This window comes from Prunus mume, linkage group LG2 (assembly GCF_029339155.1).
Source record: "Prunus mume cultivar Tortuosa linkage group LG2, ASM2933915v1, whole genome shotgun sequence".
Classification (NCBI taxonomy): domain Eukaryota; kingdom Viridiplantae; phylum Streptophyta; class Magnoliopsida; order Rosales; family Rosaceae; genus Prunus; species Prunus mume.
This window is the reverse complement of record NC_142699.1, coordinates 35,913,803-35,932,290: the sequence shown is the minus strand read 5'-3', so window position 1 is coordinate 35,932,290 and position 18,488 is coordinate 35,913,803. Positions and strand designations below refer to the sequence as shown.

At 34.5% G+C, this 18,488-nt stretch overlaps 2 protein-coding genes and 1 pseudogene across 3 annotated transcripts; 2 read left to right on the top strand and 1 right to left on the bottom strand.

Moving 5' to 3' along the window:
• Positions 1-7,193: 7,193 nt before the first annotated feature.
• LOC103323017 (universal stress A-like protein) lies at positions 7,194-8,339 on the top strand. The gene is made up of 4 exons (XM_008224975.3): positions 7,194-7,529; positions 7,602-7,696; positions 7,871-7,992; positions 8,091-8,339. The coding sequence occupies exons 1-4, from the start codon at positions 7,340-7,342 to the stop codon at positions 8,173-8,175; spliced, it is 492 nt and encodes a 163-aa protein (XP_008223197.1). The 5' UTR covers positions 7,194-7,339; the 3' UTR covers positions 8,176-8,339.
• Positions 8,340-8,841: 502 nt separating this feature from the next.
• TCTP (translationally controlled tumor protein) lies at positions 8,842-10,711 on the bottom strand. The gene is made up of 5 exons (XM_008224976.3): positions 10,554-10,711; positions 9,867-9,940; positions 9,521-9,649; positions 9,284-9,441; positions 8,842-9,150 (listed from the first exon to the last, which is right to left on the bottom strand). The coding sequence occupies exons 1-5, from the start codon at positions 10,579-10,581 to the stop codon at positions 9,033-9,035; spliced, it is 507 nt and encodes a 168-aa protein (XP_008223198.1). The 5' UTR covers positions 10,582-10,711; the 3' UTR covers positions 8,842-9,032.
• Positions 10,712-13,242: 2,531 nt separating this feature from the next.
• On the top strand, positions 13,243-16,701 carry LOC103323020 (uncharacterized; annotated as a pseudogene). The gene is made up of 3 exons (XR_016123572.1): positions 13,243-13,392; positions 15,222-15,541; positions 15,902-16,701. The product of XR_016123572.1 is annotated as an uncharacterized LOC103323020 (transcript).
• The last annotated feature ends 1,787 nt before the right edge of the window (positions 16,702-18,488 follow it).

Sequence of the window (18,488 nt, the reverse complement as noted above, 5' to 3'; positions counted from 1 at the left end):
CACAATAAATAAAATAAAAAAGCCAAAATAATTAAATAAATAAAACGGTTAAATTTTTAAAACCTTTTAAAATTCCAACAATCCCCCACAAGGTTTTCAAAATTTTCCCGTGACAAAAAAACAGTGAAAAATATATATAATATATACAGGCAATATAATACTATGTAATAGGTGTAGGTGCCTTCCGGGCTTGAACCTACACTTAGTGATGATAGTCTCCATTTGAGGAACCTGAGTGTACACAGTATTGAACTCGGCACCTTTGACCAAACTTCAACATATCCCACACATAGTATTAGTTGAGACTTGGATGCGGGGTAGCGCTATTTATGGCCATGCGCTAATCTTGATTCTCATGAGAGTTACTAGAGAATAGCCCAATTCTCATAGTCATGGTCTCACGACGTCTCTCACTTAGGTGAGTTCTCCAAGAGTACATGTGACCTGCACCATGCGGGAGTTTGCCCGCCTCGAAACTCATTCAGGGATAAATCCCTTCCTGACGTCACATAAAATAGCACTTTTGCCTTAAAGATGAGCAGAAGAATATCTCAAGGATATCTCCATAGTTTTATGAGTGCTATATGAGTCACGCAATATGGATTGTTTCTACCACATTGAACTTCCTTCATGGGATCTCCAATCACAGAAGTTGGGTTACCTCCCTAGGTGACTCCCTTATGGGCTTAAGCACATCCCCCTCGACATTTTGCATTAATAGCCTCCTCCACGAGGCATGCATATCAAGACTAGCCTTCACAAGGCATATATAATGTAGGTCATGTCTTTGTTCTTCACTTTAGCGCACTCTAAACCTGCATATTATTGGAAATATTTCCTACACAATCTTTGCACACAAATGATTAGTGGATTTCACCTCAGTATAATTGGAAATTAAATACACATTGGTATACATTTAAGTATAATAGAAAAGCATCATACATTAAATCTTATGATTAAGAGTACCTCTCAAATCCATGAAACTTTGAGTACACCTGCTACCACTTATGAACAACAATATAACAATTAATTCATTTAATAAATTTTAACTATAATGGCTGAAATCATGATCACATATCCAAGTTGAAATTGTATCTTGTCGATTCTCAATATGAACCTATAAGACAATAAGAATTCTCTACCAAAATTTTATGCCAAAATCATCATTAGTTGCACACACTTTCATATCAAAATTGAAGACAAGTTAGTCTCATAATAAAATTTCATAATGAAAACAAATTTCACACGGACTCAACATGTTTGTCAAGGGAATATAAAAATTATTATGTCACTAAATGAATATAATAAATCTTTCCCATTGGAACATAAAGAAATTAAAAACACACACAAATTGTGGGAAGATAAGTGAGAGGAAAAGCCTACGATACTAAAGCAATGCAATTAGACTACATAAATGGGTCTACCGTTTTCCAACATAATCAAAAGAACATTAATTCACTCAATATATTTGTATCAAGATTAACTCAAGTAACTAATACGAAGGATTGCACAATCGAATATATAGGCGTTGGCAACTTTAAAAAGAATCCAAGGCATTAAAACAAAGATGTAATTAAATTGCATAAATGTTCAGAACATTAAAGGCAATAATCAACAATTTTACTGCCAAAATAAAAGCTCTAAATGTCATGAAATTGACATTAAAGTTTTGAAACTAAAGCTGCATAAATTAAAATAATAAATAAATAAAATCTCGTAATTGAATGTGCAATGCAACAGTTTCTAATTAATATCAATTTACCAATTTCGGAACCAAAAGGAGCTAACGTCCAAAACCACTAAATTCAAATTATATTTTCCATTACAAACAAAACGAATTAGTCAAAATAAAATAATAACTGCATGCTTACCATTTCAAATTTGATATCACATAAAGCTAGTCTAACGGCTGGTACTCTAATGCCAATTCAATGTCATCTTAATAAGCATAATAAATATAATAGTAATAACACGGTTTGATACTAATAGTTTTATGTAATTTGATTACACGGTTTGAAAAAAATATTAATGAATACTTTGATTGCTTCAGCAAAAAGATTTTGTAATAAAACCTTCAGCAATTAAAATATACAAATTTATAAATAAACCCAATTCTAGACATTTATTTATAAAAAAACCCAAACACTATTTAAACATAGAAACACACCCAAAATCAACCCCAAAATCAATAATTGTATATTTTTTGGGTGTGTTTATAAATGGGTTTTGAGTGTGTGTAATGATGAGTTTTGGGTGTGTTTATAAAGTGTTTTGGGTGTTGGATTTTTTTATAATTTCAGCCCCTATTTTGGGTGTTTTAGTGAAACTCCCTTAAAAATAACCATCACAATAAGAAATTGCCTTATTTGAAAGACCAATTGAAATGAAGTCATAAAAAGAAATTAACGGCAACCAAAATATTGATTGAAAGTAATACCAAGGTACAAAACAATTATGTCAACGAAATGGCCGTCGCAAAGCTTCTAATTAAAGTTAATGACATTATATGTATATGCATATGCACAAAATAGAATAGTCAAAATTAATTTCTCCATAAATGTAAAAATTCTAATTCTCAACATTGATGTATCAACCAACTAGCTAATGGCATTTATACTATAAAAAAAAATGCTTCGTTTTTCTTCCAAATTTAAAGCAATGACAGCCAGCAAAATAAAGAATAATTAAGCTCAATAAAAGTTGCAATAATATCACATAAACTCTCTGCACGTTTCGCAAAAATTGATATCTATATATAAAATTGAAACACAGATAGTCAGAACTAACTGACTATAAAGATAATGTATAGAAACCCAACATTAAAAAATATAATTGCAAACAATAAACTTTACGGCCAAGAATATATTATAATTGCTTCTCACGTTGATATGAAGGATTTCCAAAAGTAAAGGAAGATTGATGGCAACCAAAATGAATGAAGGCAAATGTTAAAAAGGCCCAACACAATAAAATCAAACACTTCAACATTGGATGTTTCATCGTAAATTGATTAATGAGTAATAATTAAGTAATCAGAAATTAAACAATACAAGCTATTTAAAACAAACAGTAACTTAGAACTTCAATATTTTAAATATATAAAAAATATTTCAATGGTCATTAATGAGCTTTTGAATGCTATTAACATTATTAACATTCTGAAATGTATTTTAAAAACGGACACACCTGACCACATAAAATAATAATACGTTGAACTATAACAATAATACCAAATAAATTAGTCTCTAGGTTTTTATTTTCAAACACTAGCAGTAATTTCCCAAACGTTAGCAACAAATTATAAACATATAAAAGTACCAACAATATTTAAAGCAGTTGAAATTGTATAGACAACATGAAAGCTTCAAACTGAATCTACCCAAAATAAATCGTAATTTTCATTTTGAAAATCCAATACGAATGCAAAAGCTTCAGTCAAAGAGTTAAAAGATATTAAAGCTAGCAATACGGGAAGAAAACAACTTTAACATACAAAGGCTTTAGATTGTTGTGAAAAATAATAGTTTCCCTCTTTCCGTAAAGCCAAATACAAAATATTTATATTATAAATAACATATAAACAAATTGAAAAGCTTTGAAGGTATAATGAAATTGAAGAAAACAAAATAATAGGGAAATAAAAGGAAAATAAATAATAGGTAAGAAGGTGAGTTTGGTATGGTGAAGCACGTCAAAGACGCTGTCCTAAAGCCTTTGTAGCCTCCCTACGTGCATGTACTGATGGTCTACAAGACTCCAAGATACGACCCGTTATACACAAACTTAAGATCCGCTATGAGCACGTTCATAAACAGATATAGGTATCCAAGTCACATAACCATTGCCCAAAATAATAATAATATAAAGTAAAGAATATATGTAAAAGTAGAAAAGGAAAGAATTAGTTTATGGTGGTGATTGTGGTATGTGATATTCTAATAGTGTATTGTGTTTCTTGTGTGTATATCAAATGTGAAGGAGGAGTGGCCTTTTATAGGCATCCAAAATATGTAACCTTCACCAACCAAAAAATTTATAAGCCTGAATATTAAATACTTATATACAAATTTATAAATAAACTCAATCCTAGACATGTATTTATAAAAAAACCCAAGCACTATTTAAACATAGAAACACACCCAAAATTAACTCAAAGTCAACTTTTTGGGTGTGTTTATAAATGAGTTTTGAGTGTGTGTAATGATAGGTTTTGGGTGTGTTTATATGTTTAAATAGTGCTTTGGTTTTTTTATAATTTCAACCCTCATTTTAGGTGTTTTAGTGAAACTCTCATATTTATAACCCCCACAATAAATAAAATAAAAAATCCAAAATAATTAAATAAATAAAACGGTTAAATTTTTAACCTTTTAAAATTCCAACAGTATATACATGCAATTTATATAGGTGTAAGTGTGTTTATATATTGCTGGAATCTTTTCTTAACTTGAGACTTGGATAGGGACGGTGGGACTGCGACTTCTGGCTCTGAAAAATATGTACAGATGCGCTAAATAAAATTACTAATATATATTGAGCTCGTGCGGCAGTTTTATACAATTGCTGGCTAAGCAGCAGGCAACAGAATAAGTCGTAGTGCGGGTCGGTTTAACTAGAAATTTGCACTTCCAGTCGAAATGAGACATGAAAGTTTGTACCTTGTTGTTTATTTCATTTACAATTTTACATTACATGTATACGTTCTTCAACAACAACAACAACAAAAATATATATATATATATATATTCATCATTATCATTGCTCTCTGTAACTTTTCATCACATGTTTGCATTACTCATTATTTTGTAGATTATCATATATTTTTCTAACAAAAAACAATTGTATTTTATATATTTAAACTTATATGCAACAAATGCATTAGTCATTCGAACACGTGGAATGCTCATCATGTTCGAAAGTCTAATGCATTTTTTCAGGTGTCTGCATTGTAGACGTCCACTCTTGAATCAAATGGTGGATCTACGTTATGATGAATGAAAGCAATTGCCCCTACTTACCATCTCTTGAATTGTCCAACATTCTATTGATGTTATCCTCACTTAAGAAAGCCTTTTTTTTTTCCCCTAATCAAGAAAGCTTCATGCATCTGTGACTCTGATTACATGAATTTTTTTAGCCGACTTGTGTGTGTCGATATGCTATGTTACAATATTCCAATTACTCTCAAGATAAGCTTCTAAGAGCATCTCCAAGGGAGCTGTCAAATACCAAACATCAAATTTAAATTTAATGGCTGATGTGGCAATTTGACATTTACACAGTTTTACACTCCACCCGATATGTCAAATAAATAATTATTGTAATAGTCAAATCATTTAAGATAAAGAAGAAAAAAATAAATAAATGAAAGTAATAGCCAACTATCTTTTGAAAATAATAAAATATTCATTTGACATCTTGCTTTTGGATGTCAAAAATAACATCTCAACTTCCAGCCTTCATTCCATATCAGCTTTGACACATCGATTGGAGTGATGTGAGATATTTTTTCTAGCAGTTAAATGTCTATGTGGCACTTTTGACACATCAGTTGGAGATGCTCTAAGAAGGTTATAAAATCATATAATAATTGAGATAAGCTATAATATTAAATTGAAAGGGGATTTCAAACTTTTTTTTTAATGCTGAAAAGTCAAACTTTACGGTCTCAAGTTCAAATAAGCATATATATATATATACAATGATTTCCCCACTCCTATTTTTTTACTCCTTTTTTAAAAAAGAGTGTAAGTGGATAAATAGGAGAAAAAAGAGTGGGGAAATCACCACTCATATATATATATATATATATATATACATGGATATACCCTTGCCTCAAGCTTTTTGTTATTGTCAATAATACCCTCCCAAACTCGATTCAGCCATTTGGTGATGGAACGTACACAGTGTGATAGAATGATGACTGATGACAGCAAGATTATTTATGCGCTGCTGTACCTTTCTAGGTGGACTTTATTTTTGTAAATTCCTAAAAGACCTCGCTTTTCTAACTTTGTGCTTTTATTTTTATATGTTTCCTTTGCTATTTTCCGAAGGTGACAATTATTACAGAGACGCAAACAATATATCAATTCAACGTAAATTTTGGTGAGGAAAAGTATTGATAAATTGTCTACTAAATAATTATGGATATTTCGAGTAAATTTTTATTATATAAATTATATTAGTAAGATAGAATTAATAATTCATATCGACATAAAATTAATTTGTACGCAATGTAATTCTGAAAAAACATAACATAATCGAAACTTGAGAAAACGGCCACGGAAACGGACGGATGCATCATTAAACATACTTTTGGTTGCATAAATATACTTTATCATAAAATCATTTAATAATCTTATTCTAATTTTACTTAAGGTCAATATTTTATTTTATTTTGCTTCAAGGGTTTTTTTAATAAGGTTTGTTTGTTGTTCTGGTAATTGGGTCGACATTGATAAATGCTGGTGGATCTCCAAGTGGACCCCAACTTTAAATTTTTTTTTCAAAATAAATAAATAAAAACCCCACTTTTCTGCTCGGTTCCCTACCCTATCATCCGTGTGGTACACTTATTTTGGAAAAGCCTTGCTTTAACTTAAAGCATGTGAGGGTTGAGACCGATGCTTAGCCCAGGATTCTAATTTGAATTAAAGTTTTTAAACGTTTATAGACCCAATTTGGCTCCCCACCACCATCCTTTCTTTTGGTAATGAAGGGCTCCTGTAGACCCTTGCCATAATCTCAACCTTTTAGCGGGATTCATAATTCCACTACATTTAACTCTAGTTAAATTAAGCGTTCAGAAGATTTCAAATCGGTCAAATTAAAACTACTCTGAGTGTGTTAATCCAATTTGTACACTCAAAAGTGTAATACTATGCCAAATCAGACCAAATTGTAACTAATTTATTTCGTTTGATTCGGTTCGATTCCGACCTATTTGAAACAGAATATGAGATGTCTTAGTTTTGGAGGCCCATAAAGGGGGATCATACTTGGCCCAACACTCCGCTTTGATATGAGCCATGAATTGGACCTCACAGAAACTCCCGCCATCTCAAGGCCATTGATTCACGGACAGTTAGAAACCGAGTCGAGGGGCGTAACGACCTCGATGCAGTTACCAACAATTTAGGCATATATATATGTATACACATAGCATCGCCATATTCAGCAACAGCAAGCTACTATCCTATCCTATACAGTCGTCACCACCCACAAGCACACTTTCCAACTAAATTAATCCCACACTGAACTAATTAATTTGGATCTTCTTGTTGTTTTTGTTGATAATTAGTGATTAACTTGGATTAATTAGCGATTAATTAAGATAATGGCGGAAGGTAGTGAGAACAAGGGGAAGCCGCTGATGCTAGTTGCAGTGGACGACAGTGAGCATAGCTTTTATGCATTGGAGTGGACGTTGGACCATTTCTTTGCTCACGGCACCAACCACCCTTTCAAGCTCATCGTCATTCATGCTAGGAATTCTGCCTCTTCTGCCCTCGGCGTCGCCGGATTTGGTAATTAACTAAACCAATCTCATTATCTGCTTCATTAATTGCATGGTTAATTCATTTTATTGTAAAATGCAGGTTCTGTGGACTTTATGACTTCTTTGGAGGCGGATATGAAGAAATCCACTTGTAAGACCGTGCAGAAAGCTAAGGATGTTTGCACCAGCAAAAAGGCAAGTACAAAATCCTATACGTGATGTCTGCAACGTTATTATGAACACTCACTAGGCTATTTTTCCAAATTCCGCCTTTTTTTTTTTTGTAATTCACGCATCATTCTGCATATTATGTGGTCAGCTAATTAATGCGATTTATCAAGCGAATACGGTTAATTAGCGACAGTGCAGGTGGAAGATGTAGAAGTGGAAGTAATGGAAGGTGATCCCAGAAATGTTATGTGTGACGCTGTTGATAAACACCACGCCTCCCTTTTGGTTGTTGGCAGTCATGGTTATGGACTTGTAAAGAGGTACATGTTTGAACTTTGCAAATCCAAAGTTCTTTTTATTTATTTATTCTTCCTCCAGGCTCTTCTAATATGTGACACAAAATTCGATTCTCTTGCAGGGCAGTTCTTGGAAGTGTAAGCGACTACTGTGCTCATCATGTTAAATGCTCCGTCATGATTGTGAAGAAACCCACAAAGCCCTGAGCCTTCCATCAAGCGTTTCAAGAAAAATTATGCATTGTGGGTCTATGAATAGGAGGGCCAATATCATTTGGGAATTTTTTTTCTTGGTTTGAGCAAGTTATTATTTATTTGACAACAAAACAAAAAATAAATTTTCAGGGTAATGGAATGAATGAATTGCACTTCGTAGCCATCTAGTGGATTGTATAATGTGATTTTCTTCCCCAATCATCTTACTCTTGGCAAAAATAACGACATCATACCTCCTTTAACTTCACAATAATTATGTCACAATTCTGAAAAATTGATCAGTATCCCCTCTTAACCGCTTAAGTCGCAAACCCATTTCTTTCTTTCGGTTGAACACAAACTTATTTCTTAATCACTTAAACTACAAGAGAGAGAGTGTTACGAAGTTGTTAAACTGATAATTCAACTAGCCAAGGTCAAGTACCAAAGCTCTGTAGAGGTGCACAAGCTTCTACAATTCCACTCCATTTGCGTTTGTCCCGGTAATGAATGAACCATGATTTTTTTTAACGGCTTGGTAGATTTATGAATTATATATAACATATAGATGATATAACATACAGATGTGTGCATAGATGAGAACGAAGATTTGGAGCTGCTAAAATCTAGAATACAATATTATTCTTATTTCTCAATCAAAACATAGAGCCAAATAAATTAGAAATCCAAGTCGAAATTCGAAAATACCATTAAAAACCGAGATAGGAGGCATAAAGCCTCGAGTCACCAAACGCAAAACATTCTAAAGAAAACAACTCCTGATTCCCCAATTTAGAGAAGGAAAAAAAGAGCAACAATATAGACTAGGATTACAACAAGCATTCTGCTTGAAGCCAGCTGTGCCAAACTTAGCACTTGACCTCCCTCAAACCATGAGCAAAGTAGATAAATGTTGGGTCAGTGGCACCCTCCTTGTAGTAGGCAAACACCAAACCGCCATCATCATGCATGCTCTCCCCAACAAAGCTGCAAAAGAACATGCGATTCAATGCTTGTATCTTTTTTCGAGTAAAATTTCCACAATGATAGTAAGTGCCAAAGTATTCTACCGACGGGATGACTAACATGGTAAATCACTAAAGGGGCCAACAAAACTTACAATTGGAGGTCACTGAGCTTCGAAAGCAGAAACTTGGTTGCTCCCTCAATGTTCTTCTTGAATTCCTCTTGTTTCTCCCCCTCCAGCTTGGGTGTCAACAGTTTGATGTACCTCTTCACCCATGTGACAAACTGCTTCTTGTCGAAAGGAGGTTGCTCCTGCAAGCATCAGGCAATAACAATCAATTTCTACCCGAGACAAAGTTTGGAGGCCAACAGAACAGTGGGCACTACATACCTGAAGCCTAAATGTGTCAACGATGTCAACCACCTTCACGGTTTGATCATCAACACCCTCATCTTCCCCACCACCTTCAGCAGAGGGATTTGCACCGATGTCTACATCAACTGCTCCTTGCACAACCCACTGGCGACAAAAATCATACAAACTTACATTTAATCAACTGTGCAACAGTAGAAGTTAACATAAAACAGCAGAGCTCAATACAACCACCTTGATACCCACACATTAAATACATCATCCGACTTTATTTTCTACTTGAAAATTTGAGTTATGCAAATAAATTAAAATCATTGCGAGAACCATCTGTTAAACTTGTTAAGTTCAAAATTGATGAACCTACCTTTCCATCAACTTCCCACAACACTCCATTATGGACTTCCTTGTATGGAAACGAGTCCGAGAGAAGCTCATCACCTAGTATGAATACACTAAAATTGGTCAACAACTTGAAACGAGAGCTTCGATATATATATATATATATATATGAGGTCAATAAAAAAAATCTGATCGAACAAGAAGAACATCACAAACAAACTTATAAAAGTATCTAAGTTAAAGTACTTAGTTAACCCATCAAAGTTTTAGAGTTGCGTCACGATGACAAAGCCATATTCAATCCAAACATCTTCCACCAACCACATGCATATGGCAACAAAAATACAAAAAATAGTTCGAAAACCATTGAAATACTGATTAAAACAACAAATTAGGTTTTTTTTTAATCAGTTGAACAGAACAATTCAGTGGCTTGACAAAATATACACAACATGCAGCCCAGTAGCTGATTACATAAAAAAAACTTGCACATAATCAACACAAAATAAATACAGCAGCTATAGATCAAGAAATTTGTGAAACAAGAAGACAAATACGGCAGTAGTGAAAATTGGGCGCCAGTGAACAAAATCAGATCCCTAGCCTAACCTAAAATTTGGAGATTTAACAGAGATCTAATTTCGTATCATCCCTGAAAACTAATACTGAACACAACTAAAACCCTAATTTAAGACAGAGAGGGGGAAATTACCGGTAAGGAGGTCTTGGTAAACCAACATGTTTGCAGCAGAGTCTTTCTCTCGGATCGCCCCAACAAGATATACTAGGGATTTGAGAGGAGAGAGCGACGCAGCAACTAGAGAGCAAGAGAGGGTTTCAAGAGCCTTCGTCAACTGGAATTTATAGGCGAGGGTTTGGCCGAGAACACGAATATGCTACGCAACTCGAAAATTACGGGAAAGGACTTGTCTTTTCTCTTGAATTCCTGTTATGCCCTTTCTAATAAAACTGTAAAATCAAGTTTTTGGTTCCAAGTCCTAGTAAAATAGTAAAACCAGGTTTATTGGGTAGTCTGGTCGGTCCAGTTCTAATTTTCTTAATTGGGTTTAGAAATTAGGGCTCGATTGGGCTTGCTTATCTAGGAAGCTCTATTTATAAGCTATCAAAAATGCTTTTATTATAAAGACGTTAAAATTTTCATAAAAAACCGAAGTACTTTTTGGAAAAGCACTTGAGAGTGCTTCCTGAAGAAGCACATGACAAGTGCTTCTTCAGAAAGCGCTTCTAAACATTTATGTCAAATGTTATCATAAACACTTTTGATTGTCAGAAAACGTTTTTAATTGTTCCAGAAGCACTTCCAAATGGACCCTTATTTGGGCTTGCCAACTAGGCCTCGTTAATTTGGTAGCATAGGCTGGTTAACTCCGTTAAACCATCTCCAGCCAAGAGTGCTAAACCTAAATTTGGGCAAAATATGACCTGAAATTATGTCCAACCCAAGATTTCCATTGGTACAAACTTGAGAAATCATGTAGACGTTTGGAGTAGGCACAATTCGATTTGGTACCAACCCAAAACTAAACCAATTACAATAATTGATTTGGTTTGATTTTGGGTTGGTGTATGCTTGAATATATTTGAATTTTTTTTTTATAGGCTTTTTTCATAACCACTTGAAACCCAATCTTAAATGAGAAACAACAAAAGAACAATGGATCTCTTAACTTCATGAAATTACACTGTGAGATTGGTTCCAACATACTGAGTTGTGCCATGCTAAATTACACTTTTGTGTATTTGAAAGTTCCTCATTTAATAAGAACTATTGACCCACCACACGAAAGCTCAAGTGAGAAAATGTTTCCTCACAACCAATTTCATTTTCTTTTTGGCTAACGAAATGCCCTAGACAAACAAGGAAATTACATCAAATAGCCCTAGCCTTCACACCAATTTCACGAGGATATGGATAAAGCTTGTAGAATGTTCAAGTAACGACACACTGACATCAGCTGTCATAACAAAGAATACTTATTAATAATTTAAGAGTAATGCTATTTAGACACAACCTTGACCATCGTAGCTGATTACTTTATGTAACAATTGATGTGTCATACCATGTCAATTAATGAACTTTGCCATGTGTATTTTGTTTATTATTTGTTCTCTTTTCAATAAATAAAACCAAGCATAGACAACCCAATCATCAAACAGCATCACGCGTTTGCCACACAGTAGCCAATGCGATCACTTCCCATGGACTTGACCGCAGGTGAACCCAATCTCCGGATTTGAAATAGATATACTTGCTACTCCCATTGACAAGTTACCATATATAGACGCGGGTGACAACCCGTTTGGTTCTTCCTGAGGAGCAATGATTCTCTGGCTGTATAAATGTCTGTGCCACTGCGCCCATTTCTTTGCTTCTTCTTTTTCATCCTCTGCTCTGCTATTCTTCTCACACACTTTCAGTCTCTATGGGGGTTTTCTTTGCTCGGGCGCAAATGGACAACGCGACGTCGCCCGCTTTGTCTTCCTCGATCAAGTGCTCCATCTGCATGGACGACGTCTCGATCGTCTTGTCGTCGAGCTTAGCTGCTCTTACTCGTTTAATCTCGATGAGTAAATCACATAGACTTCGCCAACTTTTAGATCTTTTTCTTTTATTTTCTGTTCTTTCTTTACTTAATGATATATGTGTATAATTTTTTTGTCAAAATTATTGTTAATGATTATTACAGGGTACCATAGAAATGACTGTCACTGTTATTATTGTTGTTGATGTCATTAGTGTTTTAATTGCTGTTACGATTTTCTTTTTCGGGTATTTGATGAAGGTATGCTGGTGTGTGTATTGGAACTATGAGCTCAATAGTCAGTGTCCTGTAATTCATGAAAGAAAAAAAAAAAAACTCTGTACTATTTGACTTTGGATCAGGAAAACGAATTGGGTTGTGTAAAATTTGTTTTGTGACTCTATGTGCCTAAGCTGTTCGACGAATTGGCTGTTTTGAAAGTAGGATTTATTGGATTTATCATTTGTAGACATGTTTAACATGGTGTGTGTGTGTGTGTGTGTGTATACATGTACATTTACGAAGGCATATTAGCTTTTATGGGTGAGCTATGGAAACTCCTAAATCCTAATGAAGTTCAAAATGACTTTTGGTCTAAACATTGACTTGTGTCTTGGATTATGCTTAATACACGCCTTGCGAGAATTACGGTATCATATAAAGTCACAAAAAGAAAGGCATTTATGAATGATAGTAGAGGGTCACATTTCCTAGGTTTGGTAGATTTTCACCTTACACCTTTTGGCTGCTGAAAAAAAATTAACCTCCTAAATCATGAAATATTTACTTAATTTTGTTTGTTCGTGGAATTTTGTTATTTTTTTTGATGTCATGTGCTTTCCTTTTTCTTTAGATTGCATCGGTTTTGCATTCAATGTAAAAGGTGTCATGGAATGCCCGAATTGCCGTGAGATTGAGAATGGTGTATGGAGGTGTTTTGAGAATGGTAGCCCTGAGCCTGACTTATATGAGGGGATGGATGAGGAGCTTGTGGATTTCATTGACATGGTAAAAGCAAAGACTACTTATAAATTTAAGTACTTTTGTACCAATTTATAATTTCCTCAAGGTTGCGAACACTCATTTTTCTCGCTCATTTTGACTTGCTTTAGTGGGTGCATTGAGTTAGCAGAACTGGTTAAGGAAATTAGTTGTAAAACCAATTGAGGACACTTAAAATGTCATTTTATGCTATCAATTTTTGATTCGGCATCGAAATATCAACAAATGTGTGACTGGTTCTGCCTCATATACAGAATTTTAGCTTACTTTGTTCTTTTACTTCACTAAGCAATTTGTATTTTTCATCATAACACACACATGGAATAAAATCTTTGCAACATGTTTTCATGGTTTATAGCCATACCTAGATGTTCAATGTTTTTTTTTTCCATGATTCATTGTCATATTATATATAAATATACATGTATAAGTACATCACTTGACATGATCATCAGTTTCTCTAAGTCGTTCGTCTTAATTTGTAAATACATTTGTGGATGTTTCAGGGAAATGGAACTTTTGTACGTCACTATATTTGGTAAGCATTTTTCTCCTGTGCAAGGTCTTTACTTTCCTTCTGCTTCATTTTTGTGTTAAATTTTCCATTATACTATCTTCAATATCACTTGAATATTTATTGATCTTAAACATTAATTACTGGGAATTGTTAAGCCTAGAATAGTTTTGGGCAATCAGTGGCATGTGAAAGTTGTGTTTTTAGTTAACTATAAAAACTTCAACTCTAGATGTTAAATTGTACTATGTTAATGCGTGTTGTTTATGTATTCATCTAATAGGTTGTTTCCTTTTGAGATGCTGATATATCCCATTTAAAATGAATTTTTGTGTTGCTTGTGTGGTTATCCTTATGCTATGGTAATGCTGTTTACTTGGTGGGGGTATGCTATTGATGAACTACTATAATGGAATTACAAGTTTGCCTAGGTAGCAGTTGCATTGAAATGTCTAGAAGCGAGTCTATTGTAAACAAGGGGATTCTATGTTAGAACTTGAGAAGGGCCATCTCTAAAGAATGGGATTATTGGAATTATTGAAGAGGCTTCCTTCATCCAAATTATTCTCAGTTCCATCTTCCTTTGGTCCCCCAATCCCATATTGGCCATTGCTTGCTGCATGAGTCCTCGTTTTTATTTTGCCAATTGATATTGTTTATGAGTCTTCTAAATACCCATACCAAAAGTAAGTTTGAAGCTTAAGGATACCTCTATCTAATGTCCTTGATTATTTCTAGTCAAGAGGCCAAATTTCTCCTCTCGTGTGTTTAGTTGTTGAGTCTTTCATGCAGAAACATATATCCCAAACTTACGAAAAAATGAATAACCCAGATAAACAAATTCAATGTAAATGTAATGTTTTTTTAAGTGATTTTTAACATCTGGCCGAAATACCATATTTGTTGCTTTTTAGTGCAGATTATTTAGTAGCTGTTATCTGAAAATAGAAATAATCAGATTGCTTAGATTCTGATTGTATTCTAGAGGTTTGGGTCCAAGGTTTAGGACCGTAAAGAGAGATGATTTCTGTGTTCATCTTTGAATGAAAAAATAAAATAAAAAAATTGAAAGGAAACCTATAGTGTATGCAGAAAGTTTAATTGTCCTAGGTTTTCAAGAATCATGAAATTCACCTCTATTTCCCGACAGTTTATTGAGATTGGAGATAATAATTACTAAAGATGTTATGGTTTGTGCTTTTTTGGGTCTTTGTTTTACCTATGGATGTTTTGAAACTTGCAGGGAAACAAGGTTATCGTCACCTGGCTGTAAGTTCATTTTCTTCGGCTCCCACCTTAAATTTAAATAACCAGTTAATAGAAAACTTGTTTAACAACAGACTTAGAACCACATATTGAAGATGCATATGAGAATTTTGTTGACCCCTATGCCGTCTTTGCTGGTAATCCTAATACCAGTCATCAATTGAATGGCCCTCCTATACACAGTGGGGTATTTGCTTCCCGGGTTAACTGGAGATGTGATCCTTTCATATGTGATACCTGTATCAATTCGTTTTCAAGGGGTGACCATACCAGTGGTGCTAATTGGGCTTCAGTGAGATATGCAACCTTGAGTGCTGGGCTTGATTTTCATGCTATGCCAAATGAACCATTTGTTCCTCGAATCGTTGAGCGTGGGTAAGCTTTTGATAAACTCAACGCTCATTATCCGTACTTGAGTTAATTGAACTAACAATGCGGATTTCGACCAAGGTCACCTAATCACATCTAATATGAACGCTTTTATAAATATGAGAGTAATGGCATATGCTTTTAGCTTCATAGATAACATTTATTACTTGAAATAAACCTGAGAAAAACCGATGGGCCAGACTTGGTTATGTTGGAATAATGTCATGGCTCATGAGGGATACATCATATTATTGAAATATCCCAAGTCACTCTGAACCTGCATTGTGTTCATTGTCCCTCATTTTTCTTAGCCTTGCCTATTTTACACTGTGACTTAAATATCTTACATGCACCTTTTCCTTATAGGATGTGTGTTCAAACTGCTACTGAATCTCCATTTGGTTTGGGTTATCAAGGAAGCAATGATCCAGTTTATTCCAACTTACGAAGGATGCAGCAGACACCAACCAATTCCTCTTCATCTGCTGCGGACGCTTACATGAGAATATCAAATGGATTGAGGGGCTGGTTTCCAGCAGAGTACACAGCACCTTCGCTAGTTGAGCAGTGGGAACTCCTTTTCATGGTCAGTGAACCTCAACTCTAACATGTCAGAAGCAGCAACTCACGGTCATCACCATGTCCAGGAAAGAAATGCGGTCGAACCTCTCCAACTATTTCCTAAAGACACGGGTTCACTGCTCCCGGACATTAATGAGTAAGCTTGATAGCAGGCTGAACTGAAATGTCCGTGAGAGGCAAAAAAAAGCTAAGTTGCTAGCCTTGAATAATTATTACCGCAGGTGCAAAATGTTCTTCCTATGAAAAGCATAAACTTCAAGGATGAGAAACCATAACTGCAAAACTTGAGGCTATGAAAGTGATAGTTTCAGGCCTAGAAATGTATGGCTGGTTAGTTGATGTCATATGGTATGGACTAAATTTGTAATTTATGCAACGAACGAAAGAAAAAAAATTTGCTTTGTGCAAACTATTTTTTTTAACTTTCACATCCTTGCCAATGTGATGTACTGTGGAGCACTTACTGCCACATCCAAACGACCAAAGTCAAGTTCGACTTTGATTCTATACAAGTCGGTGTTGGCATTGGAGCTGATTAGATGGGTAAGTCATTGAAAATCCAATAACTAATATGTGTTATTGAATTTGGGGTTTTTTAGTTTTGTTTTCAGGTGTAAAGTCATTTTTGGTCTATGTAGTTTGTTTGTTTACCACTTGGTCCCGTTAGTTTCAATTTCGTCTATGTAGTTTTAAATCTCTTGCAATTCAATGACACTTGGAAATGCACGGCTAGGTCAATCAACATCTGGACTGGATTCTGGACTGCCAGCGGTAGTGATAATTCTCCTGTTCCCTGGTGCTCATCCAAGCAGGGAGTTTGCTTTACCCAACTCACTTAAGGATACCGAGCATGTTGACTCAACATAATCAGTCTGGGGGTAGAACCGGATAAAGCTTCGAATGAAATTTGAACGTCTCCTTGAATTGCAAATTGCAATGATATCAAACTACATGGGTTAAGTTGTCAGAATTAAAACCACATGGATAAAGGGATCTAGATCTTGAATCAATAACAACTTTTCAAGTGCAACTCAATATGGCTACTTTATTAGGAGCATCCTCCACCATAAACTATTTTAACTCAATTTTAGAGTTCCAAATAGTGTGTGTTTTAGACATTACATCTTTCAAAATCTTGAACCCCAAAGCTTCAATTACATTTTTCTTATGAGACACACTGCCAACCGGATCCTAAGCCTATGCATTTACTTGCGTTTCGGTAAATTTAAACATCTCAACCAATCTAACTACTTAACATACAATATGTCATTAAACTTGTTAACCCTAAACTAACGCGAGCGTTTTTTCTTTTCTTTTCCCTTGGAATCGGGAGCGGAAGCGTCTTTGTTCCTGGTTTTCTTCTCTCTCACAAGCAACCATATATATTTTTTTCTTCTTCAACTTTTGTCTTTATGTTAACCCTATGTTCATCAGACGTACAAAACTCCCAACCCATGAAGACAGAAGTTGAAGAAGAAAAAAATATATGCTTGCTTTCAAGAGAGAAAAAAATCCAGGAACAAGGACGCTCGCGATTGAGAGGAAAAAAGAAGAAGAAAGGTTTAGTCTAACATTAAGAGCATCCACAATGGAGCTCTCTAAACCACCTCCTTAAACAAATTTTAGGGAGGAATCGTAAAAATGCAACTCCAACCACGCTCCCTATTCACCTCCTAAAATAAGGAGTCATCTAGAAGCTCCTAAATCTAAGAGCATCCACAATGGGCTCCCTAAACCACCTCTTTAGATAAATTTTAGGGAGAAATCGTAAAAATGCAACTCCAATCACGCTCTCTATTCACCTCCTAAAATAGGGAGTCCTCTAGGAGCTCCTAAATCTAAGGAGAGAGAAAGGACTCTTAGTGGCTCCCTATAATTTAATGCTGTTTTATTTAATGAGCATTTCAAACCTGTATTTAATGTTAACTTTTTTTTATTTTATTTTTTAATATAGATGGACCAATCAAAAAAGAGTTATAACATTTATGACTCTCCAAATTAGGGAGTATGGTTGAAGTTAAATTTTTTTAGAGAGCTTCTAAAATAGCTTTCTTATATTCTTAGTCAAATTTTAGCCAAGAAATAGAGAGCATCATTGTGGATGCTCTAAGGAGAGAGAAATGACTCATAGTGGCTCTCTATAATTTAATGCTGCTTTATTTAATGAGTATTTCAAACCATGTATTTAATGTTAACTATTTTTTATTTTATTTTTTAGCAGAGATGGACCAATTCAAAAAAGAGTTATAACATTTATGACTCTCCAAATTAGGGAGTATGGATTAGAGTTAAATTTTTTTAGAGAGCTCCTAAAATAGCTTTATTATATTCTTATCCAAAATTTGTAGCTAAGAAATAGAGAACATCATTG

Excerpts from the sequence above, each read along its gene's own strand:
- LOC103323017 (XM_008224975.3), top strand. The coding sequence starts at position 7,340 with ATGGCGGAAGGTAGTGAGAACAAGGGGAAGCCGCTGATGCTAGTTGCA. Across the intron at positions 7,530-7,601 it reads CCTCGGCGTCGCCGGATTTG|GTTCTGTGGACTTTATGACT; the intron begins GTAATTAACTAA and ends TGTAAAATGCAG. Across the intron at positions 7,697-7,870 it reads ATGTTTGCACCAGCAAAAAG|GTGGAAGATGTAGAAGTGGA; the intron begins GCAAGTACAAAA and ends GCGACAGTGCAG.
- TCTP (XM_008224976.3), bottom strand. The coding sequence starts at position 10,581 with ATGTTGGTTTACCAAGACCTCCTTACCG. Across the intron at positions 9,442-9,520 it reads TTGACACATTTAGGCTTCAG|GAGCAACCTCCTTTCGACAA; the intron begins GTATGTAGTGCC and ends TGATGCTTGCAG. Across the intron at positions 9,151-9,283 it reads AAGCTCAGTGACCTCCAATT|CTTTGTTGGGGAGAGCATGC; the intron begins GTAAGTTTTGTT and ends GTTCTTTTGCAG.